General features: G+C 40.7%; 1 protein-coding gene across 3 annotated transcripts in view; it reads right to left on the reverse strand.

The window, feature by feature from the left end:
* suclg2 (succinate-CoA ligase GDP-forming subunit beta) overlaps positions 1-27,168 on the reverse strand; it is a 91,288-nt gene that overhangs the window by 8,818 nt on the left and 55,302 nt on the right. The window contains exons 10-11 of one of the 3 annotated variants that reach the window (XR_006374562.1): positions 17,364-24,535; positions 16,955-17,273 (exon numbers count right to left, since the gene is read on the reverse strand). Coding sequence is in view for 2 of the 3 variants with exons in the window: in XM_044166564.1 (XP_044022499.1) it covers positions 47-167 (121 nt within the window). In the remaining variant the exon portion in view is untranslated. Of the gene's footprint in view, positions 1-46; positions 168-16,954; positions 24,536-27,168 lie in introns of those variants that run through there. The other 2 variants (XM_044166564.1, XM_044166573.1) reach the window with 2 other exon arrangements.

The raw sequence follows: 27,168 nt of genomic DNA on the forward strand, positions 1-27,168 counted from the left end.
AGTGTGTGTGTGTGTGTGTGTAAGCAGCATGTGTGCGCATTCCTACCCTCAAGCCTGACCACCAGCGGCACCTTCAGCTCCAGCTCTCGGCAGGCCTTGGTGATGCCATTGGCGATGATGGCACAATTGACGATCCCACCAAAGATGTTGACCAGGATGGCCTCAACCTGTGAAAGAAGAGAATGAATAAATCATTAAATCCAGTGGTGGAGACACACCTGTGAACAAAAAGCAAACTAAATAACATGATGGTTATATATTTTCATCTTTACCATCTGTGTGTCATAGCAGAGTAGCGGCATTGAAAAGTGAGAGCACTGTATTAGCACTGAGCCCTGAAAAGCATGTGGAAAGTAGTATTGTGCAAAAGATGTACATTTATAATGTCCAACATTCATTATGATGGGAGAAATTTGTCCAAACTGAAGCACGACAGTTAACCACATCAGTGCAAAACTAAATGTTTCAAGGTTGAAATCTCACTACACAAGAAAACATTTAGTAGAGCAACCACACCACCAACTTCGTGTAGGTCACGCACCCAGATGCTGTACAACACTGTCACGCTGCAGGCAGAATAAAGCGGCATATTGTTGTTAATTGTTAATTGTAATTAAGAGGGCGGCAGCAGGTGAAAGAGGCAACACTGGGGCCAAATAATAAAGCAATATTTCAATGGGAAGTGGTGACATGACAAACAACAGAAGCTAAACACCTGGCTGGTTTTCAAACCTTCTAAAGTGGCTAAACCATGTATCAGTTACAGTAGCCTTTAAAACAGATTTACGTGTAGTTAAAAAAAAATCAGACTGGCTAGTAAAAGAATAAAACAGAATCAAGTACACACACAGTGGTCAAAAGATCCAATAGTCAGTTCCCACCCTGCTAGTGACCTTGTAATTCAAATTAAATTGTTATCATTTGCAAATGTTAAGATGTCCTTTTCTTTCACAAGTCCATTTCCCCCAACAGCTATCAAGAACAAACCTTTAAGTTTTGAACACGCAAAGTTGTGCCAAACAATCACACAGTCTGTACTATGTGAACTTCAGCTGTCTTACAGTTTCTTTGCAAAAGATATCTTCAACTTTCTTACAAAATGAGCACGAAACTGATATCCCTAAGTAGTGAAGCAAGGCAGCTAGTGTGTGTGTGTGTGTGTGTGTGTGTGTGTGTGTGATTACACTAACAATCTAGCACTTGGTAATTACCCTGGCTAGCTCAGTGGAAAAGTAGACTGAGAGCACACAGGATTAATCCTCCATGTTTGTTTATAATCACTGCTAATCTGTTAGCACCGATTTGGATGAGCAGCTTGTGGGTGTGTGCGTGCGCGCCTGTTGTGAATGTGTATGTTCTCAGTGTGGTAATGATGTTTATAGGGAGAGAAGATCAAGGACTTGGATAGCTATCAGAGCAACAGGCATGGCATTGTCCTCTACACACTATCCAAATGAGCATCTCCTTATAAACAGCAGAGAATGTCAAGACCAGAAGAGAGCTCCTAAACAAACACAGATGTAGGCAGTAGCATTAAGACGCAATGCAAAGGAATTGAGCTAGCTGTTAGGTCAACACAGATACTGTTTCATGCTGATTAAGTATATCACACAGGGATGTGACCAGGAATGCAAAAAACAAGGGGAAAAGGCAGGCAAACATTAGCCCCAAACTGCAAATGACCATGACTCAGATGTTCAAATGAATAACAAAAAAAAAACAAACCCAAAATGAATCATGACATCCAGATTACGTATGTAATAATACATGATGAGGTGTTCTAAATTATTAAAATAATGGATTAGGTGGAGGCAAAGAATGGCAGTTCATTTTTTCTATAGCAGGAAACATCAGATAGCATTTTCTCACTTATACAATGGACACTTACCAAAGAAAAAAGGTACAATAGGATGTTTTCAAGTTATTATCCATTTTGTAAGCTTTTGTTGGAATCAATTTAAACTAGGTTAGGGTAATTTCATCAGTGAGTTAGTATTGTCACTAAGGTTACTTGCACTTTAATATATGTTCTGTGCTCATTCAGACTAATAACTAAACTCTAAAATTATGCTTGAAGTGTCCTGATTTAGAAAATGCAATCTCCTGCCTACATCTTTCAAACTCCATGTCCCAAGCTCGTAACAAGGGATTTCTGTTAAAAAGTTGTAGTCACAAGCTCATTCTGAGAAAACCCTGATGACATCAGTAGGGTTATTTTCTTAGACTTTAGAAATCTTTAGGAAGAGCCACTAAAGACAATATACAACTGTTTTCACAGGATGAGTAGCATTCCTCGTGACAAGTAAACCCATCTTCAAGTCAAGCCTAAAGGTATCCGTGTTGTTCAGAATCAGAATCAGAAATACTTTATTGATCCCCGAGGGGAGACTCTTTTGTTACAGCAGCTCACTATCACGTCAGTGCTCACAGGAATAGAAGTACTAAGCAAAAAATATAATACACTATAATACAGGTGAGATAAATTAAGTACCAAGTGGGTATAATGGGCAGTATTAACATTGTTCATTTGACAATGACACTACTGATGGGAATCTGCTTCCAACATACATTCACCACACTGATGTGTGCACGTGTTGGCTGGCAATCCCAGCAGACATGAATGTGAGTGATCATAGCTTCCAGGTGCACAACAAGATGTTCTTACAGACACACCCACTTGTACAGTTTTACTACAGATAAATGTGCAGTCAAAACATTTACACACTTTTTAAAGAAAACTATATTAGTGATATAGTCTACTCAATGATCGGTGAGAATGTAAATGTGTGAAGACTGGCAGACAGTGAAAAGACTGCATGAGAGTTCAGCAGTGGGAGATAGGCAGACGGAAAGAAAGAGGTGTGAAATGATACCGGCTCATTGGTTCTCAAACCTCAGCCGTGTTAGGCTGTATTCAGACCAAATCAGGCGTTGCGGCGATTAGCGCAGGGTTAGGGTGGTTGTGCGGCAGTGTGTGGGGGTGCTTTAGAACTTAACCGCTGTGAAACAATCAGAAAATAACGTTTTATTTCTCTAATTCACCGACTTTCTTGCTACCACCGCTCCCTCTCTTAATTGACTCTAGCTCACTCGACCACCACTGCTCTCTCTCTCTCTCAATTAAATTCAATAGGCCTTACTGGCATGACATTTGACATGTGTTGCCAAAGCACAGTTCTCAGCTCAGTCTCTCTTCCATCTCCACAGTTGCTCGGTAAACAGCAGAATACTACAATGCTACATGGTAAACAAGGTTCTTCTTGTGGGCGTCTACATATCTGATAGCCGGCTTAAGTGATTGGCCACCACAGCGTGACATCGGGTTGCATTCCTCCAAAGGTTGATTCTGTTTCTACATCTTGCTTAGGGCTGCTGCGTTTTTTTTTGGCACCCCCTGCGGCCTCCACCACCGCAGCCTAAGTGGACTACCCACATTCAGATGACTGGGAGGACTGGCGTTTTCGTCACAACGCCTGATTTGGTCTGAATACAGCCTTAGGTGCAATCTGCAGTTCACAGTGTGAACACAGTGTGAGAGTGTTTGTGTGTGTGCATGTGTATATGTGTCTATATTCTCTGCTGCCTTAGGGCACATGTGTGAGTGTGTGTTTCCCCACTGGCCCATAGCAGGGGTACAAGGTCAACTTTGCCACTGCCACATTGAATTTGCACACAGGCAATTTAAAAAACAAAATCAAGGAGAGATGCATATGTGGATGTTGAATATTATTGACCAAATCCCTAGGCTTGAGTCTGTGGAAATTGCTTCAAAATGCTGAACATATATAGAGTTTTAAACAAAGATCCCATGAAGCAAACATACTTAGATGAAATGACTGGATGTAAGGAGTAATTGTAGCTGTATTACTAGCACATGGAAAGCGTAATGCATTAACAGTAGAATGTATTTAATATGACAGTGGTGTTAGACTGCTCTTCATGTTGGATAGTAGACACTGAGCCACAGCAATGTGGGATCACATTGTGATCAATGTGGGAACATCGGGTTTTGGGTGGGTAAGACATCACATACTGTAACACACACACACACACACACACGTGCACACACGTGCACACAGCATTATCTGGCCCCCACTGGGGGGCAGCAGAGATTTAGATGCCTTTAGATGTCTCACTAGAGAAGGCTCTATTCTCGCCCTATCTGCAGCCCATTTTTCAACTCTGTCTCTATTGGGAAGAACCATATTTCTTCTCCTATTGACACCCATGTATATTAATGATTCATAAGACATGATTTATGTAGCTTGGCACAGAAGTAAATGCAGTTTATAGAAATATGGATGTGACGAGGATTTTTTTTCTCTTATAATTTCTTTGGTTTTGGTTTACAAGCAAGTGTAAAGCCTAAGGAACATTATTTGCCTGGTACAAACCGACAACCAAAAATACGCAGACATTTGATGTAAAAGTTCTACCACTGTCTATTCCAAGTAAAGATAACAGATCCAGAGCTACAACACCACCTCACTGTAATTTGATGTGAGATAACGGGATACTGTGTGCCCAGAGAGAGCACAGCCTTAAACTGAAAATATGCAGAGACAATGGAGGTAAAAGAGCAGGAAAGGCAAAAATGGCATATTATTTATCTTTCTAATCATGTTCTCTCCTGGGACAGCTCATTCAGTTCTAAAATGCAATATATACTTTAGTCAAGCATATTGGCCCATTTGTCGTAGACTGCCATGTGCACATTAGTTTTAAAACATATTGCTTCTTATATTCTCATATTGCAAGGTAATGGTCCGTACTGTATGGGGTTAAAATGTCACAATGATGAACTGGCCGAAAGAATGGGAGCCAAATTTAGGGTCAATCTCCTTGGTTCTGCAATCAAAAGTCTAATACTGCTCTGCTCTATTCAGCTAACAACGTCTCAGAAATCCAGCTTTAAGGTATGAAATAGCTTTGCACACTCCAATCTGTCTAAAATCTCCAACATCACACTCTGTAGCATTTTACCTCCTGTCACAGAACCAAGTACAGCCTCTCTCCTTAAAGGCATTCATTTCAGGTGAGCTAACTTGGCAGCGGGTTGGATTTCTTTCATCAGAGCTCAGCATAAAGGCATCAGGTGTAATGTGCCAGCTCGCTCTTTTTAGGGGATCTTTGTGTGTTCTTTCAGGCAGTGTTACGGCATGAGCTGGTGCCTTCTACCTTGGTGCCGGTGAAATTATTCAAATTTTACAAAATAGGATCGTTGCTGCTGGCATTTCGATACCCTGCCAAAGCTTTTTTGTGTCAAAGTCAAAAAAGGGCCTTCACAGGAGAAACAGGCTTTTCTGCCTGCTATTATACGCCTCACTAACTGCATTTAGGGCAAGTAAGAAATGTAGCCTAGACAATTTGACATGCTCATGTATTGTACACATCCTGTCTGTGTGTTTTCATGAAATGTGTCTTGGACACATTGTTTAACAAAATATGTGTTTGTTGTGATTATGGACACAGGCATGTCTAATTATAAAACTATCAAATTATACCTCGATGGACATCTGCATGGACTGAAATATAAAGACAACACTGAGAAGTAAAATCACATGTTCAGAAAGTCTTCATATTCCTTCCATGGACTGCTAAAAATCACAAACAAACACGATGTACTTTTCTCCTCCAAGTTTCAACCCAGTGGGGAATAAAAGCATTCTTCTCATTCTGCAAGGCTCCTTGTCACAAGTTGTGCGTGTGTTGCTGAATTATCACTCAAATACACATTTTCATGCCCATACCCCTGTTAAGCGCCGCTAATCTCTCTGCAGGAAAGAAAGAAAAGGGAAAGCATCTTGTTTCCTTTGTTACCAGCAAGCAGATAAGAGTAGAAAAAGCAGGGCTGGAGATGGGTGTGTGTCTCTCTGTGGTCTATTAATGGCTATTGTTCTGTCTTATCTACTGGAGACAGCCTGTTCTGTCACCGTCTGCTCTGGCAGGCCTAGTTTATTTGTTTTCGATCTGCTGGGGGCCCCGCGCTCGGCCCTGGGGCCACAGGTTAACATGCACGGCTTCCAAATCAAAGCAGGCCTGCTGGCTCTAATCACACATCTTGGAAATGACGGAACTGCTGTTGGTGAGAAACTATTATTTTGTTTCTGTCCACATTTGAAGTAAGATAGGAGTAAACTGCCTTACATGGTCAATTTGTTGTTTAGCATTTCTTCATATGTTTTGTTTGGACTTGATGTCACGGCTTCTACCTGTCATGTGGCATCCGAACCAGAAAGTATTGAGCTTAGCTAGCCACCATTTACTTCACAGCCAAAAGGGACGTGAGAACTAGTTACATCTAGACCCATCAGTAAATCCACTGATGGAATTACTGAATACACATTTCCCCCCCACACAAAGCAAAAATTGCAGTGGTATCAAATTATCACTGCAGAGCATTGTTGATACATGTTTGAATATAGATGACAAAAATGAAAAAATAAAGCCTTCTCTACATAGTCTACACAAATAAGCAATATACTGCCGTGTTACAAAAGATAAAGGTAAACACTGTCTGCCACAAAACAACATTCAGACTTTAGACACAGCCGACAGTTTCTTAGAATCATTTAATTCCTTGAAATTGCTCACACTGTATTGTGCTTCACCGCACAGGAGAATGATAAGGCTGTGTGGATGAAAGGAACTTCATGTGTTCTTTGTCATATGTGTAGGGAACATCAAATGAGTGAGACAAGCCATGTAATAAAGATGTTCATATGGCATTCTTAAATGCTACGTTTTCTACTTTTAAGTATCAATTCTGTCAAACTGAGGAGCTATTTTGCCTGTGCAAATCTATTTATAGAGGATACAGAACAAGAAAAAGAGAATGAAACAAAGACAGAGTGAGGGGAAAGAGGGTCTTGAAATAAGAGAGTGAGGCGAAGTGAAACAGATAGAAGAGAGATGGAGAAGAAAAGAGACATAGAGAGGTGATGGGAAGTGGTGCGGTCCCTGGCTTCCATTGAAGGCTAGGATTGGCCCTGGCAAGAGGGGATAAGAGGGAAATAATTACCCGGCCTGCTGAAGCATGACAGCTCCTTCTTGGCACTGCGGAGAGAAAGACTGAGCGTTATGTCAAAGACTGGCCATGTCATTGGCGGAGACACCTCTTGACAGACAGTGGCATCGTCAAGTTTCACTTGACGGTAAAAAACCCATTGCAACAGGCAACTAGATACCTGCTTGATTGATGTCTGGTGGAGACAAGGTTTCATCTGGGGGACATAAAGATGTAATCACTAAACTGAGTCTACCATCTACATTACCTTATGTTAGTTCCTGTTTATGTGTACCATTGACACTTCCAAACCTTTGGACTGATTTCATGTTATGAATAGGACTGAAAAATGTAACTCAGCTCTTTCAAAATACAATTCTCTATATATTTCCATGGAATATACTGTACTTGCTGTGGGCAAATTATCCCAATTCCCTGAAATCAAATTATGCTGATTGCCTCAGTGATTCTTTTTTAAACCAAAACCAAAATCATTCACGGACACACACTACAACTTCTGAGTCCTCTTGTCCTGTAAGGGGAGCAGGACTATTTTACTGCCTGAACCCTACTCTACATTAATATGTCTCACTCACATTTATCCACATCATTGAATCTTCTCACATCTGTCCTGGCTAAGAGCACTCAGCCACCTCCCACCTCCAGCACCCTCTGGCTCCATTTTTCTCTACAGGCCAAAGAATAGAAACCAATCAAGGTAGGAATGGCTTTGCTTCCAGACAAAAGAGGGTTGTGAAGGTATGGGTGGGTGAGGGAAATGAGAAAAGGTGAGATCTGGCAGAACCCATGTGACCAGAGAATGGATCCTGGAGATGGCCATTACAGCCTTAAGGTTTGCTATCTCTTGTGAGTGAGCAGTGGGGTCATGGGCCGTGACCGCTGCCTCACGGCTGTGTGTAACCCTTCATTGTGCCGCTATACTTTGTGTCATAGAAATAAGGCAGTATTTTTGCACTGCTTTTCAATCAATCCGTCATTGCACAATGTTCTGTACAAGTCAAGTCAGGTTTATTTGTACTTACTATTTTACTCAATGAGCTTGACAGGCTTACAAAAGCAACAGTTCTTCACAAGTTCACATTTACAGACAAATCCAAGATGTCATGAGTAGGGTAGGGGTTGGGGGGAAGAGTCATTTGACGGGGCAGCTTGGATATATGGTGCTATGGATGGGGTCGGGGTGGGCAGGTTGTTAAGAGTAGGGGCTGGGTTTCTTATAACAGCCCCAGTGAGAAGATTTCTGGAGCTATGTTTGCGGTCAGTCACTTCCAAACTAAATCTCATGCTGCAAAAACAAACAAACAAAAAACTGTAATTTTAGAGGGTGAACACACATAGCAATTTTTGGGCCACTAACATTTATGATTTGGGTGTAATGAGTGAGCGTACCAAATGGGATCAAGTCCGCTCCAGTCTGGGCCAGTTGGTGTTGACAGTTGGGAGATAAAATAATACAGCATGTGGTGTTTAATGATTGTAATCACATGCCTTCTGATCCAGGCCCTGCCAGGCATTCCCATTAAGATTATTTTAAACATGTTTGACAGGTACGAGCAGCACAAATAATACTAATTAAACATAAACTGTCTAAAATAAAACAGTGCAGTGTGTCATGACTTAAAGAAAAAAAATCTTTGTTTTCGGTGAAAATGCAGCATAAATGAGCAAGGGAGGCTGTTTTTGATGGATCTCCATTTGCTGCAGTGATGCAACAGTTTTTGTTCCCATGGGTTTTTGGGGTTGCCTAGTGACGCATATTAATTATTGTCTACTTGTAGTTCAAGTCAGTTTACCACTATATTTTGTTGTTCAGTATGTTCTTCTTTCTTGACTGTCAAGACTAAAATCTGTGAATGTTGGTAGAAATAAATTATCTGTGAGGTGACTAGTCTTTATAGGATTCAAAAACCTTAAGGACTGTTCCCACTTTTATGTAGACCAGTGTGGAGCGCATTGCAATACTCAAGCTGACGACAGATGATTGCAGATGTCTTTCTGCATTCGTCTGTGACAGAAAGCCCAGTATTTTAGATGTTTTATACAATTCCAGGAGATTATTTTAAACTGATGCCCCAAAACATCCTTTTCCATCTTTTTCCAACAGTGCTCTAGTAGATTTGGAGGCTGCAAAACACAAAATGAGGCCCTTTTCCACAGGCCCAGCATAATGTTTTCTAGCCACGGCATGTCTTGCCAAGCCTTGACGAGGTGCATTTTGATCAGGGCCAAACCTTAACCATGCAGTGTCTTGTGATAAACTGATTGTCTCAATATGTGTGAAGGTGGTTAGAGAGAAAGCACCATTGCTATGTTTTGTAGCTGCTGCATAAATAATAATCTCTGTGGTTTGGAGTTTTGTTACACTTCTGTGTTCATGTACTTATTTTCATCTAACAGATAGCATCCACACTGCTAGGTAGCAGAACCATAGGAATGGTTTTATTGTGAAGCTGTAACAGGAAATGCAATGACATTTACCACTACTAGAAAAAACAACAAAAACAGTGAACTAGTTAGATGAAGAGCTGCAGACAACAGGCACTTTGCAGTTTATGTGAACCAGCAAACCTCCAACACGTCATCAGGGTAAACAACACCTTTTACCGTTGCATCCTGTCGCATGGAAAACTCACGCTGTGAGCACATCACAAGCTCTGATTGTAGTTGCTCACTGCATGCATGGCTCAGCATGGGTATTCCTAACTATTTGGAAAACTGCCAATAGTTAACAGAAGTCAACCAAGTTTGACTTTGAGTGTTGAGGCGATCTGTGCTTTATAACATGTATCCATTATGTTTGTGGATGTATTTGAGGTTTATGGTGGCCATGAATGGATGCGCCAAGTCAATGTTTAAGTATGATGTTGTCTTAAAATGAAAGGGTGACAAGTAAACAATCCTCGTACCACAACACCAACACTGTACACTGCTGACACCAAGCACGATGCTTCAGTGGATTCATGCTGTTAAACCTGCTATCAATATGTCAACAAACCAGGATTTGTCCAGGTGGCATTTCCACTCTTCCATCATCATCATGTGCACATGTAGCTTTGTCCTTGCTCTTAGATATTAGAAATCAAAACTGTCCTGCTCAACCCTTTCAGTATGCCTTCACAGAGTTCCACCTGCCCTCAGATTTTTGATGTACAGTTCATTTGTGTGGAGTTTTTGGTATCTCTCACATAGCATAAAATGTCACATTCAAGTGAGGGTCCAGCAACTACTCAGACACGACCTGACAAGGAGTTTAAAAAAAAGTGCAATCTTCATAAACAAATATCCAAAAATATACTGTGCAGACATCTAGTCATCATTGACATTATGATTCACATATAAAAAACAACCTTTCATCTTTCTTGACACAGTTTGAATTTAAGACCAACCGTTTGCTGCCTCAGGCAAAGTGAATATATTTGTGAAGATGTGTTTGGTAATGTAGTTCAATTGCCTCTACTGCTGCTGTACAATTTCAGTTCTAGCATTTTGTTATAATACTTTGGTAAAATAGATATAGATATATAAAGTTATAAAAAACCCCATGGTAATAACTATTACTTTAGTACTGCCATTCCACTAATAATGTACATATTTCACCATCATGAAAACCTTAGATTGTTCTTAGTGTCATGATAGTGTGTATGTGTACAGTATTTGTTTTTTAATGCACTTGTGGTGCCTGAAAGCTGAATTTGAAGGTCAGCTCTAAAAAATATACTTTGTCGCTCCTCATGTCTCCCTCTGTCATGGAGATGAAGGCAGGGTGTGCATGGTGTTGGCTTGGAGGTACAATCAACTTGTTGTTGAAGGGTTTGAAGGGTCTGTAAAAACACTGGGGCAGCAGTGGATAGTTCAAATCAAGCAGGTATTGAGCATATAATGATTCATCTTTTAAAAAAAAAAAAATTTAACATGTGTACTATTATTAAAAATGATTAACAAGAAACAGGGAAACAGGGATGGTATTGCCCCTGCCTCTTGCTCAGAACATGACCAATGGCTTATAAAGGCAACCACCTCCACAGGTACAGTTGCCAATATGTATAGATCATTAGCCTGTGTAGCACCCAATGTCTACAGCACTGCACCCAGCTTGCATGGGAACAGGATTTGAATACCTCCTTAACTAGTACAGACTGGGGAAATATATGGAAATAGGCTATTAAGTCCTCTAAATGTGTAAGATATAACGTAATTCAGTATAAAACTTTATGCAGAGCTTATATTACTCCCATTAGACTTTCCAAAATTGAGGACAATTATCCTGACCATTGTTGGCATAGATATGAGAAAAGGGGTTCTTTGTTACATCTATTGTGGGAGTGCCCAGAAGTGCAAATTTTCTGGTCCAAGTTAGTTTCGCTAATGAATGAAATCTTATGTGTCAATTTTGCGGTTTGTCCTGTAGTATGTCTGCTGGACCAGAAATTTGAAGCGAAGTCTAGGATGTCTCTCGGCAAAAAGAAAAGTCTTGATGAACTGGAAAGAGTGCAAACCATCCTGCTGTGCAACAAGTAATTGGTTGGATGACTATCTTTCTTGTTAAACAGCAGTTTTTCTGTTTTTCTCAAAGATTTTGATAAAGGCCTGGGCGGCCACTTGGACATGGTTAGGAACTTCATGGAAACACACAATGTACTTAGCCTTTATGGTATTATCCCATCAGTTGTTCTCTATGTACCTCAACCCCCCCATTTCTATTGTGTCCTTGTTTGTTTGTAATATTTTGCCTTGTAAGTAAAGAAATAAAATTTTAATAGCGAGCATGCTTTGAATGTGCTACTTGCTGTGCATGTCCATATTCTTTTCTGTCATCAACTAATAGCTTTTAACCAGTTGGGAGAGCTAGGAATGGCACTGACGAAAGAAGCATATTTATGTAGAAAAGGACCGAAAACAGATACAAAGCAATAGAGAGATGCCATGCATGACATAAAGTGAGGAGGAGAGACACCAACCTATGCGGTGAACAAGGGGTTTGTCAGATTTCAGTGAGGAATGTAACATGTCTCCTGCTGCTCACCTCAGGGTATCAGAATGCCCCTGAATCCACACACAACTTACTGTACACACACCAAAACACACACACACACACACACTGTAAACCTATCAGCAAGCACACACACCAACATGCACACACAAACCACTTTGCTGTGAATTGGACTCAACAATTGGAGCCACTGTAGGGCAGGCATATTATTCATCCCCAGAGGGTGTCATGTCACTGCTGACAGGCAGACATAAATATTCCTCAACCTCTTCACCAAGGGTTAATGGCTGTCCATCAGGCAGCAATGAGACATACAAGGCCGCATGGGCCTGGTGTAGACACACACAATGTGGGCACTTTCATTGGAATAGCAAGGTCACTTATGGAGAACAGGAAGCCACATGAGGCAGGCACGAATACTCTGCTTAAGCATGTTTACATGGGGAAAGATACATAGATTTATATACAAAATCCCACTCACTCACCTGAATTCTGCATACAAATTTACATTTGCGTGCACCCACACAGATTTGTGTGGATACTTTTTTTGCTAGTGAGACTGAAGCTTTACCTAAAAAGTTTAGCATGGTTCCGTGTCTTTCTGTGTTGTGCTCTACTCTGCTCAAAGCAAGAATTATTTTTATTAAACTGAAGAAATGCATAATAGTTGGGGAATGGCATACATAATCACCTCTGAGACTGGGTACAACAAACCAGCAGCTGAATATAAAAGAGCCAACATTTCCCGCTTTGTTTCTAATGCTGCACGGCCAATCAAAATTAATTTATTCTAATGTATGCACACAGAAGGTCAATTATCCAAATGATTCCAGTTCAGATTGCACCTGATCTTGGGAGCCAATGAGCCATCGAAAGGGCAGATGGGTGTGCTTTGCAAGGCAAATCATCGCCCCAGCCCTCTTTTTTTGTCACCTACCCACCATTTGCATGTCTAAATGTGCAGGCCATCCGCTCACCTTTAGTAAAGTGCATTCCACTAATGGATAAACAACTTAGCATTTAACTTGTGTAGGAGGAGTCAGGCCACAGAACAAGATCCTGTATACAGTGGGTGTAGCCATGGTCAACTGCTACAAAAACAGTAGCCACCTAAAGCTGGTTTGAGCAAAAGTATTCAAAAGGTAATAAAGATGTCCTTTCCTTATTCTATTAAAGTGATCACAAAGTCATTTCATGGTTTAAAAGTTGGAATCAAATGGAGAGAAATGAGAAATATACTGATTAATGTTTTTAAATTTTTTGCTTCAGGTTAAATCTGGTCTAAAGGCTGATTTCCCCATAATAATATCCAATTACACTATGCTCTGCATATTCACAGCGCAGGCATGAGAGAACTATTTAGTCATATCTTTGTGAAAGCACTAATTGCTCTTTGACAAGTTGACAGGGAAGTCTATGTCTGTTAACAGAAATTCTCCAGTCTTACTTCTTGACCTCACTTACCTCCCTCTCACAATAAGTGGCATACCTGCAGTTTTCTTAACTGCTTCTTTCCTGTTAAAAGAGTCTTACAGCAACACAATTTTGCCGACGCCTGCTGTTGTCTGTTCAGCGGGGTTCTTATAATTCCCTTAGCTGTTTGGTTGACAGGTTGGTCATCAGTGCCCATTAAACACCTCAGTGTTAATAATAATTATAATGATAAAGCTTTATTTATAGAGCACTAATCAAAACAAAGTGCTTCACAAAGAGAAATAAAATACCACAGTCAATGATAAAAGCAATAAAATAAACAGACAGCTCAGGTAAAATCAGGATATGCTTTCTGATAAAAGACGGTGTAGTCCCTCATTCGTCCAGGAGTGTTCTATCGTAGAAAAGGTTTCCTGATAAAAATACATTTTGAGAAGAGACTTAAAAGAATACACTGACTCAGACAACCTAATTTCTTCGGGCAAGTTGTTCCAGAGCCTAGGGGCCCTGATAGCAAAGGCTCTGTCCCCCTTAGTTCCTGGACTCAGGAACAGACAGAAGACCCCTGCCCGAAGATCTCAAAGTACGTGAAGGTTCATAAGGGATTACAAGGTCTAAAATATAGTCTGGAGCTAGGCCATGATTAAAAATAATTAATAAGATCTTACAGTATCTCACAGAAGTGAGTACACCCCTCACATTTTTGTAAATATTTTATTATATCTTTTCATGTGACAACACTGAAGAAATGACACTTTGCTACAATGTAAAGTAGTGAGTGTACAGCTTGTAAATTTGCAGTCCCCTCAAAATAACTCAACACACAGCCATTAATGTCTAAATACCTCTAAGTGAAAATGTCCAAATTGGGCCCAAAGTGTCAATATTTTGTGTGGCCACCATCATTTTCCAGCACTGCTTTTACCCTCTTGGGCATGGAGTTCACCAGAGCTTCACAGGTTGCCACTGGAGTCGTCTTTCACTCCTTCATGATGACATCACGGAGCTGGTGGATGTTAGAGACCTTGCGCTCCTCCACCTTCCATTTGAGGATGCCCCACAGATGCTCAATAAGGTTTAGGTCTGGAGACATGCTTGGCCAGTCCATCACCTTTACCCTCAGCTTCTTTAGCAAGGCAGTGATTGTCTTGGAGGTGTGTTTGGGGTCGTTATCATGTTGGAATACTGCCCTGCGGCCCAGTCTCCAAAGGGAGGGGATCATGCTCTGCTTCAGTATGTCACAGTACAGTGTTGGCATTCATGGTTCCCTCAATGAACTGTAGCTCCCCAGTGCCAGCAGAAGTCATGCAGCCCCAGACCATGACACTCCCACCACCATGCTTGAATGTAGGTAAGACACACTTGTCTTTGTACTCTTCACCTGGTTGCCGCCACACACGCTTGACAACATGTGAACCAAATAACTATCTTGGTGTCATCAGACCACAGGACATGGTTCCAGTAATCCATGTCCTTAGTCTGCTTGTCTTCAGCAAACTGTTTGCGGGCTTTCTTGTGCATCATCTTTAGAAGAGGTTTCCTTCTGGGACGACAGCCATGCAGACCAATTTAATGCGGTGTGCTGAGAACTGACCCCCCAACCCTTTAACCTCTGCAGCAATGCTGGCAGCACTTATACGTCTATTTCCTAAACACAACCTCTGGATATGATGCTGAGCATGTGCACTCAACTTCTTTGGTTGACCATGGCGATGCCTGTTCTGAGTGGAACCTGTCCTGTTAAACCACTGTAAGGTCTTGGCCACCGAGCTGCAGCTCAGTTTCAGGGTCTTGGCAATCTTCTTATAGCCTACGCCATCTTTATGTAGAGCAACAATTCTTTTTTTTCAGATCCTCAGAGAGTTCTTTGCCATGAAGTGCCATGTGGAACTTCCAGTGACCAGTATGAGAGAGTGAGAGCGATCACACCAAATTTAACACACCTGCTCCCCATTCACACCTGAGACCTTGTAACATTAACGAGTCAAATGACACCAGGGAGAGAAAATGGCTAATTGGCCCAAATTGGACATTTTCACATAGGGGTGTACTCACTTTTGTGGCCAACAGTTTAGACATTAATGGCTGTGTGTTGAGTTATTTTGAGGGGACTGCAAATTTACACTGTTATACAAGCTGTACACTTACTACTTTACATTGTAGCAAAGTGTAATTTCTTCAGCGTTTTCACATGAAAAGATATTATATAATATTTACAAAAATGTGAGGGGTGTACTGTGAGATACTGTAAAATCAATCCTAAAACAAACAGGGAGCCAATGTAAAGAGACTAAAACAGGTGTGATGTGACGTACCTCTTGGTCCTGGTAAAAAGCCTTGCAGCTGAGTTCTGTACAGTCTGCAGTTGTTTAATGTTACAATAATCAAGGCGTGAGGAGATAAAAGCATGTACAACAGTTTCTGCATCACTTAAATTTAAAATAGATCAGATTTTTGCAATGTTTCTGAGGTGATAAAAACATGATTGGACAAGCCTAGTGATATGTTGCTCAAAACATAAATTGCTATCAAACAGGCCACAAACAGGTTTGATATGTTGTGACAGGTAGCCAGTAGATAGCAGTATTTGTTAGTGATATGTTGGGGCCCAATAACAAGGACTTCAGTTTTATTTGAGTTGAGCTGTAGAAAATGTATCAACATCCAATTTTTTTTATGTCTGACAGACAGTCCTGCAGAGAACTCAGCGTACTAAGGTCAGTGGGCTTGACAGGGAGGTACAACTGTGTGTCATCCGCATAACAATGAAAAGAAATCCCATGTCAGCGGATGACATCACCCAAGGGAAGCATGTATAAGGAGAACAGTATTGGACCCAGAACTGAACCTTGAGGCACACTGTACTTGATATGGGAAAAGGATGACATGTAGTTATTAATGGTGACACAGAATTTCCTATTGGACAAATATGATGACAACCAGTCTAGTCTAGTCTAGTCCCAGCTGATAACATCTAGGTTCTGTTACTCACTCTCTCTCTCTCTCCCGGCAGGCACCCCTTTGGTTATATGGTGCCGTTAGTTCCTCCTCGGTTCCCTTTGGTTTATTTCATGCACTTTTTCACACACCATTATCACCCTTGATGCACAACCTACACTACTGACACCACTAATATACACCCCATGCCTTTTGATGTTCTGTAGTTACTTTTCTTAAATAAATTACTTTATCTAATCTCTGTAATGGTGTGCCTCCCACTTTGTAATCCTTAAGAACCAGGTTGTGACAATAGTGCAACAGTTTTCTAAGAATACATATGAACTTACATTGCCTTAGGGGCTCTTCCAAGCTGTGAAAGAATGCAACAGCAGTCAATTAAGCAAGAATAAGCAGATGATCAATCGTCTACTGTGAGATTTCACCATGTGAAATCAGACAAACATACATAGCAATGACATACACTACATTAGGGCCAACAACAGAGAAAACAAAAAACTTAGTAGGGTAGAATTTGTAATTATTGTTGTTTGGCAGGGCTGGAATAACCCCCAGAGAGCTATAATTCTGAGAATTATAGATTCATTGGGAGAATGTAGGTCTGCACTGGTGTCCCTGCACCCGCTCCCAGCCTCTGCAGACCCCCGTCCCATTCAGTGACAGTGCATCATGTCTCCATATATCGCGATGAGGAGACATGTTTTTCGATGCCACTCAGCTCTATCTTAATGAGTAATTTGGAAATTTATAGAATAGAGATATTTCGCTCTCCACTCCAGCCTCCTCTCCTTTCCTCACGTTCACCCCCTGTGGGTCCTGCGAGGTCTGGGTAAGCGGGTGCTAAATTGCCAGAAACACCCAAACCTGGTCGAAACAGATGGGCACAATCAGGATTTAATTTTCAAAAAGTCAGACATGGATACATACACTAATTGGGCATGTTAGCACCCTTACCCCATACTTTCTTGCTGCAGTGGGAGCTGTCACATAAAATTTTCCCATATCATTAAGTCTCATCAAATGGAGTGGTCCGCTCTTATGTGCAAATGCGAAGGACTTTTAGTTGTCTTTCAGGGGAGGGGGGCGACCAATGGCTCCAAGGCTGACATTTTGCCCTGCAGACTTTTGATGGAGCTCTGGAGAACAGAGTAGCATATCAATTAGTCATTAAGGGTTTGCTCAGGTATTAGAGGGATCAGAAAAACCAATAAAAGCCTCAGGAGGAAAAGGAAGAGGCTGAGTATATTGATGGAGGTCTACGGGCTTGCTCCATGTCAAGAAGGCCATATATGGTGGACAAATGATGTGACCTTTGAACTGAAGATTCAGGCTGAGGGTATTATCCTAATGAAGACCGCAGACCTTCACTAATTTAACTCTTCCTGATTTCTTGTGGATGTTTGAATAGAAATTCCTTTAACAACTTAAGATCAGTGAGGTCTGTAGATCATGACTAAGTCTTGGGATGATTGGCCCAGCGGTTTCTGACTTGATGTCAAAAAAAGGATTTTCAGAAAATAGAGAGGAAAATCGCAAAATTTGACATTTTTAGAGCAGAAGACCAGATGCAGATGACTTGAGAGATTAAAAGAATTTTGACTCTAGGCCAAGTTGTTTGAGATAATTGCCAAAAACGTAAACTTGATTATTACAGCGTCACCTTGAGTCGGTGAGTGTCATTATATGTTCCAGGTGTATTGTCAAATACTTTGGTGACGTTTGATCCAACACTGAGCAAAAAAGAAAATGTTGTGCATACAGTACTAATTACAGCAAGATACTGAATATCACTGCAGACTTACCATTTGACCGATCTAAATACTTGACATCTACTAACTAAAGAATGTGTCAATAGTGATGAAAGAATGAAGACTTGTGGAGCTATAGATATTAATTGACTTTGCATATTTTGAAAAATATAGAGTGACGGACTTCTGAATTGACCATAGGTTGCAGTGAGGCAAACTTTTGTCACAATTCAGTGGATGTGAAATTCAGCTCTCTAGGACATACGGTGAAATTTAAATGATTTTGGGAAGTTTTGACTGCAATATATATGAAAACTAAGTTTATGCTTATAAACCACTCCCCTTTTGGCCAATCGTGACCAAACTTCATACAATGAATTGAACATAGCCATAGAACATGTGGAGAATTTTTTTTTTCACTCAAATCCGTGCGGCTTATTATGAGGGTCTATATGACCCTAAGTCATTAAACTGGACATTGATGATTACATCTCTGCAATACTTAACACAATTGTGCAATATTCTATGCAAGACTCCTGTGCAATATTTTAGTTTAAAATTCATATTTATTGTTATTGTTATTGACATTACTCATTGCACTATTACCTTATACTGTACTTCTATCATCAACCTGTTAATCCACTTGGTACTGCACGCTTATTTTATACTTACCCACTTGGTACTTAATTTATTTGGTTACCTGTATTATAGTGTACTATAGTGTATTATATTTTTTTGCTAGTACTTCTACTCCTTGTGTGCACTGACGTGACAGTGAGCTGCTGTAACAAAAGAGTTTCCCCTCGGGGATCAATAAAGTATTACTGATTCTGATTCTGACATTCTGATTCTGATTCAGATAAGCTATGTGCTGATTTTCATGCCGATTGCTCAAATTTGTAGGAGTAGTAGCAAAAAAACTGATTTGGACAAAATTCTAAATTTGTTTCTTATGGTTCAAAAGTTATACGCCAAAATGAAAAGTTCATTATTATAGTGCCACCATCTGGCCAATCAGTGAATATTGTTTTGTCTGAGTAGTGGGTGAGATTTCCAACCTATCTGCCAGGTTTGGGAACAGTAGCTGTTACGGTTTCTGAGACCCAGATACTTTTAGGGCATAAGAAAAAGAAGAATCCTAACAAATACAATAAGGTCCCCTAAAAACCCGATCAACGTCTTTCAATAGCAGAATATATAGAGTAAATGTCCCAGTATCTGTGTTTTACAACACTCGACCACACCATGAACGTACTGTATCATCTATATATGAATTTAAAAACATTACCAATACCAGCTTAAAATGTTTCCATTTCCAAAGCAAAGATACCTGCTTAATGAATCCACCACAAGAAGCTTCATTACAAGTTTAAAAAACCCAGGAGGAGACATGAGGAGGACAAAATGGGAATGTGACATTTGTTTGGACTTTCTGGTAGGTCTTCTAACGCCTAATGGCTACCAAACATAGTTTAGACATGTTCCATCAAGCTTTTGTGTGGCAGATCCAATTTTACTGTGTTTCAATGTCATCGAGTTCAGTTACGTCTTTTTCTTCACAGCTTCGACGTCTTCATGCTTGCTTTGCCAGACCTGTTCACATCACTGAAGCATTGAACAAACCTTTTTTTCTTGTTATATGAATGCAATAATTAGATATTTCTTAGATATGTATATTTGTATATATACATGTATTTTTATGATTGTTGTCCGGGAAAATTATGCATAGCCATATTACTATGATCTGTCCTTGTGTAAACACAAGAAGCACTGTGCAATATTTTACAAAACTGAATTGTGAAATGTGTGTGATGGACATTATTCACTGCTGCAAGGGAGCACGTGGCTGTTATGTATATTGCCTGCATGTATCCTATGTGGTTTAACATTTTAACTATGATTTTGACTAGCATTCTAAGGAACCACGTCTATACAGTCCTCTCACTCCTCTAACACACACAACAGCACTGAAAGAGTCATAGTGAGGTTAAGGGGGTCTTCAGTCCCACATCTCATTCGTTCTGCCACCCGCTGTAGTAAAACTCCACTTAATTCATTTTTTTCCCCAGTCCATAAACCCTAACTCTAGCACCTTTAAAATCACCAGCGTGTACTCCACTCCTGTCTTCAGTGAACCAGTGAGTGAGGTGCCACACTTGCCTCCAATCCCCACCTCTGCAGATAAACTCTTTCAGTTCCTCAAGAATAAACAGGAACACCCCCATCTTACCACTCTATCAACCCACTGTCCCATATACCAGTCAACCATGGATGGCTCGGACGAGCCTCTTTGTGTGTGTGTATGTGGGTGCATGTGTGGCAGAAGGCGAATGGAAGTCTTCTCCGGCAAGATGAGCTCCAGTGATTACAGGCTGAGACAGTTTTCTAATTATTCTGTCAAACATCAATCCTGTGGGCTGATGCAGGCCGTCCTGTGGCCTGATGGACAATGTAATCACTGCTAGAACCCCCTCCCACCCCCCACTCCTCCACCCACTTTACTGCTCTCTACACCTGTTTCCTCCCTCTCGCCTCACCGTCTGCACTCTCTCATTTTCCTTTCTTTATCGCTCTTTTCAACACAACTCTCTCACTCACTCCCTCTCTGTCAGTGCTCTTCTATTCATCTCCTACTCATCTCTACACACTATTTCAGGCATTCCCACGCTTGCTACTGGTAAAAAAAGAAAAAAAAAACAAACTCTGGAAAAAAAAAGAGAAAAGAAATAGACTGAATCTTACTGCTACTATCTGGACAACATTTATGGCAACTAAAGAAAAAAAACTTAACTATTTTTAAGCACTGATTGCAACTACCTAAATGGTCAGTCAGCTTAATGCTACAACCTAGTTGTTAAAGGGACAGTTCACCCCAAAATCAACAATACATATTTTTCCTCATACTTGATTGTTTTGGTGTGAGTTGCCGAGTTTTGGAGATATTAACCGTAGAGATCTCTGCCTTTTTTTGAATATAATGGGACTATACAGTAGATATTGGTGTCTGTGCAATTTTTCTCAAATTGTTCAGTAAACAACACTATCAGAGAAAGTCTATCCTGTACATTCAACCAGTGACTCTAATAGAGGCTGCAGAAGGAACACTGTTGTCTTCAGTTTGCTATAAGGATTTTATTAGCCGAAAGGGAGGACCTTCATACTGCTTGCATGCAGTTGTAGATGACAGATAAAGATTTAAATGCATTATCTGGTTGAAGAATCTATAATCCAATAGTTTAATTACATTATTCAGGTTTTTCTGTAATTGCTATCAATTTTGTTTCTACATTTTGTAGACTAACCAAATTATCAACTGAGGGACATTACACTGAAAACAGACATCCTTGAACTTTTAGTGTCAGCAGAATGTCAAAGACACCAACACCTCACCAACATGTCGTAGCACTGCAATTTATCAGTTACTTGCTGTTCTCTGTCAAATCTCATATCTCTCCACTCCAATATACAGTACATGCCATAAGTACAGGGAATGATTCCCCCACGGTAAGGGTACGTGTACCTTGATACTTCTTTTAAACATATTGACTTGCCTGGCCACACCCTACAGTTTACCTAAAAGAAACCTATGCTGGTATGATTACTTATACTTCGTTTTCTCAGAGAACTAATATACAATGATACAATGTAACCAGATGTTTTCATATTGAAGCTGCTGCCTTCAGCTGAAAGTTTACTGTTCCCTCTTGATTAAATCAAACCATATCAAAAGGGACAGTGAGCAGTAGATGTTACAAAATTGGACTGAAGTGGGTATCAAAATGGAAAGTTGAACTTCTTTATCAAAAGCATCCACCAGGATCCATTAAGAATCCATTACAGTGAAAGAACATTTTTACAATGGGTGCACTAGTCCAAATTTTGATCTTCACAAGTCTCAGGCAGCTATTTACCTTTATTAAAAATGTACTTATAATTCAGAGTGCTGATATTGTGTGTTACAGTGCTTAAAATAAGAGTGAGTAAAAGGCCTCAGAGGTTGGCTTGGCAACCAAACCTCTACAAAGCAAATGTCACCCACACTAGAATGGCAAGGAATAAGAGGAAATGACAACTCTGTAAAAATGTAGTGCAAGTATTAGGAAAGAGTGAATGGTGTCTTAAACTGGGCCAATACATTTTAGCAAATGAAGCAAAGAAAGATTTAGCTATATCTGTAGCTTGGCATAATTTTAGTTTTTTTGTTTGGCATACATTTCTATCAGCAATTTTCTAGTATTAAATGTAACCTGTAAGTTTTTATTGTGTTGAAAAATTGGGATTTTGTAAAAATGTACAATATCTCTAAAAAAGATTTTATAAATCTACTACAATCTACTCCCTTGCATTAGAGTACTTCTCAGTTTTCCCAATGCAAATCTCTTGTCCATCTGTATCCTCCTCTGGCAGTAGCAGATATCGACTGAGATAATAGTGTAGGAGAGCCGTGTTCTACATTGGCTTTGCTGCTTGGTGAACAAGGCAGACTGCTGCAGCAGCAGACAGTCATGTCAGCTTGGACAGCGTACTAGGGACTGAACTGGATCATACAATCTGATACCAAATTCTTCCCACCAGCTGTCACTTATTAGGAATGAAGGGACAATAAGATCTGGATAAGGGAAATGTGAGGTGGTACATAATGGTTTAACACAGATAATGCAGAAGTGTTAACTCTTGCTGAATCCTTACATATTTATGAATGTTTAAATGCACAGACTGTTGTATACAGACAGTTACCATAAGGTATATAGTGTTTGTTTTAAATGCTGATAATTGTAATGCTAATATTGTGTCTGTTTCTATGTATGTGGGTATGCTGTCAGTGCTTCAGCTTCACACAGAAACACTGCTTTCTATCCTAACCCTGAGCATAGAAAGAAAACGACAGAGGCGATTTCTCTGGAGATACGATGAGGCGAATGTTTTATGTGAGCCTCAACATCTTTCCATTACGCTCGATAATAAAGAAGTGTGTGGATCAGACAAGAGGCTCGTATCAAATCAGGCCTGGAAAAGCCAATTACACTGAGTATAATCTCTCGCTGTACTGCTGCTGGCATGTCTCGCCATACAAAGCAACAAATACCTGAAACACAACGGGCGGGGAGGAGGGGCACTGAGGAGAGACAGGACATTTAAACAGACAAAGTATATTTGTGAATGCTTACAATAAAGTTATGTCTGTGCTGTAAGCAGTAATATAATTCCACAGTCAAAGAAAATAGCGCAGATTTATTTGGGCTTTGCAAATAGTAGCCTACTAACATGATAGCAGCATTTAGCTGCAGTTTTCTATCCCTCTTTTGTGAATGTCATCTGTTGCCAATAAGGTTGGACAATTGTCCACTATTTTCAGACTGTTAGCTACACATAAAGTTCAGTTTACTCGTCATGGGGAGTTCTTGTCAAACTGTGAAAACAGTTGTATAATGTCTTCTGTGGCTCTGGAGGAGCTTTCGAAAACTCAAAAAAAATAACCCTGTCCAATGAAAGATGCTATTGAGTTGCATTATTAGAATTGCAGGATCCAGCGTTTGTAGAGCTTGACCCATAGTAGGGACCAAAAGGCAGGATATCTCTGTCTTTGATGCTTCTTTTGATCATTCTTTTTAGTCAGTTATCCGACTTCATGGAAGTACAAGACTAAAATCACTGGAGTACCCCCTTTAAAAAGAAGTTATGATTAGAATGATTAGCTATCATTAATTATCCTTTCAATCCTCAACAGCCGATATGATGCTAAAAAAAAGTATCTGTTAATATATACGTAGGTATTGGTGCCTAAGCATTGTTGTCCATGTGCTTCCTGTAAAATGTGTACTTTACAGTGACTCATACTGCAGTAAATGATGTGAGGTGCACTTTGACCACCTCCAGTCAAAGAGGGAAGGAAAAAAAATATTTTCAAGGCTTTTTGCAAGTTGTTTGTTGGCTATCATTTTTTACTCTGCTAATTAATTTACAGCAACATTCAATGGCTATCACTGCAATTAACCTGTGTTTCAATGACGCAGGCTTAACCTCAACAAGTGACTTATATCACCCACATTAATAGCCATAGAGGACAGGAAAGGGCACAGTGTTTGTGGTGTCAGTACATGGCTCAGAGAGCACGAATGATCTCATCAAATGGGTGTTTGAATGGCCTCACATAATCTCCCAGCATGTGCACACATAAGCGCCAGGGGAGCATGAAATGAGAGAGGTCTAACAGTCACACTTCTGCTGCAATGTCTCTCAGCACTGGACATGGCTATCTGTGATAGTGATACTCCCTCAAGTCTTGGAACATGGAGAGATGGAGAGATGGAGAACTGGAATGGTGGCAAAGGGTGGTGCGATGACAGCAGATGGTTTGGATGGAAGGAACCTCCATTTCTAATACAGAGAAGAGTAGAAAAGCAGTTTGTAAGGATAACACTGGCTAGCAAGAGCATGCCACATTTAATATAAGGTATTATCATGGGTTACTGATCCATGGCTATGTTGAAGCCATGTGTGAAGTGTAAACACAGCAGAACCGCCGCTCTCATGGCATGATATTTATAGCTGGAGAGAATCGAGGGTTAGTGATACTGCCAAGACAATGGTTTAAGTTCATTTTAATTTATTCTCTGGATGTTTCTTGGTTAGCAGTGGGATGTGAAATACATGCAAATGGATGCAATGACCATGGATACCAAGGACCTGCCTCACTGCAGCAAGTAAAATATTTGACAGTAGAGTTACATGAAACTTAGAGTGATAATCACTACTGTAACGATTCAATCCTCCTAAACTGTGCAGCAGAAGATACGTTTCTATTTTCTCTATCATCAGGTGAAGAGGAAGAAACATCAAGCAGCTTCTATAGAGGAACATGAGAATAAATGAAGCCCTTCTTTGCTATGCCCTTCCTCTGAGTTCTCGACTACACAAGGTTCGCTCTATTACACGCAGCTCCCCTCCCTGTGGCATCCAAAGGCCCTATCTGATCGCTGGCTAGCTCCCCCTGGCCCCATGGTGTGAACCAGGTGCTGCGATGACAAAACGCTCCTGGCAGCAATAAGAGAACAGAGAGAGCAGAGCTCAATTAGCCGGAGCTCCAATCCCCGATCCTCTATTGATTTCCCACGGATGAGGAATGGCAGACAGGAGAAAGCTCAATCAGACATGCCCATGGGACCTGTCTGTGTGTGTGTGTGTGTGTGTGTGTGTGTGTGTGTGTGTGTGTGTGTGTGTGTGTGTGTGTGTGTGTGTGAGAGAGAGAGAGAAACTCGGGATGAATTGGTGCCAAGACAAGGTGCTGGGATGAGGTGAATACATTAGCAATCCATAGTCTTTATGCATACAAGATGGTTAAGTAATAGCGTTGTCTACTGAGGGTGCAGTGGAAAATGACATGAGTCTTTAAAAGCATGCTGTGCTGTCCTAACCCAGATGAAATGGAGACGGAGACAGACAAGGCATTAGTTCCCTGAAGGGCAAATCAATCCGACAAGTCATCAGCTCCACGGTGCATCTCTGGACAATTCCTTCACTTCCTCAAATTAACCTTCACAAGAGGAATGAGGGGGAGAATGTATGGAGTCTGACAACCCCATTTGTCCTTCACTTGAATCTTGAATCTTCCTCCTTAGGTGCAAAGTGTACATTTTTGCCCAAATTCATGACGCGTGTATGCATTTGTTATTCTGTCCATGACAGTGTACGGATGTGTTAGGACGATGTGTTGTTTGGGTTCAAGAGTTTAGGCGATGGGGAAAATGTGTATACAGTGCAAAGTATTCACAGCGCTTCACTTTTTCCACATTTTGTTATGTTACAGCCTTACTCCAAAATTGAATAAATTCATTATTTTCCTCAAAATACTACAAACAATACCCCATAATGACACCGTGAAAGAAGTTTGTTTGAAATCTTTGCAAATTTATTAAAAATAAAAAACGAAAAAACCACATATACATAAGTATTCACAGCCTTTGCCATGACACTCAAAATTGAGCTCAGGTGCATCTTGTTTCCACTGATCATACTTGAGATGTTTCTACAGCTTGATTGGAGTGCACCTGTGGTAAATTCAGTTGATTGGACAGGATTTGAAAAGGCACACACCTGTCTATATAAATGGTCCCACAGTTAACAGTGCATGTCAGAGCACAAACCAAGCCATGAAGTCCAAGGAATTGTCTGTAGACCTCCGAGACAGGATTGTATCAAGGCACAGACCTAGGGATAGGTGCAGAAACATTTCTGCGGCATTGAAGGTCTCAATGAGCAAACTGGCCTCCATCATCCTTAAATGGAAGAAGTTTGGAATCACCAGGACTCTTCCTAGAGCTGGCCACCCGGCCAAACTGAGCTATCGGGGGACAAGGGCTTTAGTCAGAGAGGTGACCAAGAACCCGATGGTCACTCTGACAGAGCTCCAGCGTTTTTCTGTGGAGAGAGGAGAACCTTCCAGAAGAACAACCATCTCTGCAGCACTCCACCAATCAGGCCTGTATGGTGGAGCGGCCAGACGGAAGCCATTCCTCAGGCTGTAACATAACAAAATGTGGAAAAAGTAAAGCGCTGTGAATACTTTCCGGATGCACTGTACATGTCAGTAGGAGAGAGCGGCGGCATATGTGTGAAAGATAACAATGAGCGAGTGCTGTTGCCCCGTCTCAAAATATAGCCATTCAAGTTAGAGGTCTGTAACTCTGGCCAAGTCCAAAGGTGCCCATGAAATTGGAAATATAAATTGATTAAAATGCAAACCATTAATTGTGTCTCAGTTCAGCTTACACACATGCACGACTCTGCAGCCGAATTGTTCTTAGTCGCCCACTTGTGCGCTCTGTGTGTCTCTTGTCTCTTTCTCTCTCTTTCTCTCAAACCTTTTTTTAGACAAGTCAGGTAGTTTGTTTCAAAAGCTAAATGTTGTTTCACAACAAATCACAACATCAAATGAAAGTCCCATCCCTATTAGAAACATCTGTTTACCAAGCCAGCTGGTGTCCAAATCGCGCTCACCTGGTCAGGAACAA

This window comes from Siniperca chuatsi, linkage group LG2 (assembly GCF_020085105.1).
Source record: "Siniperca chuatsi isolate FFG_IHB_CAS linkage group LG2, ASM2008510v1, whole genome shotgun sequence".
Lineage (NCBI taxonomy): Eukaryota > Metazoa > Chordata > Actinopteri > Centrarchiformes > Sinipercidae > Siniperca > Siniperca chuatsi.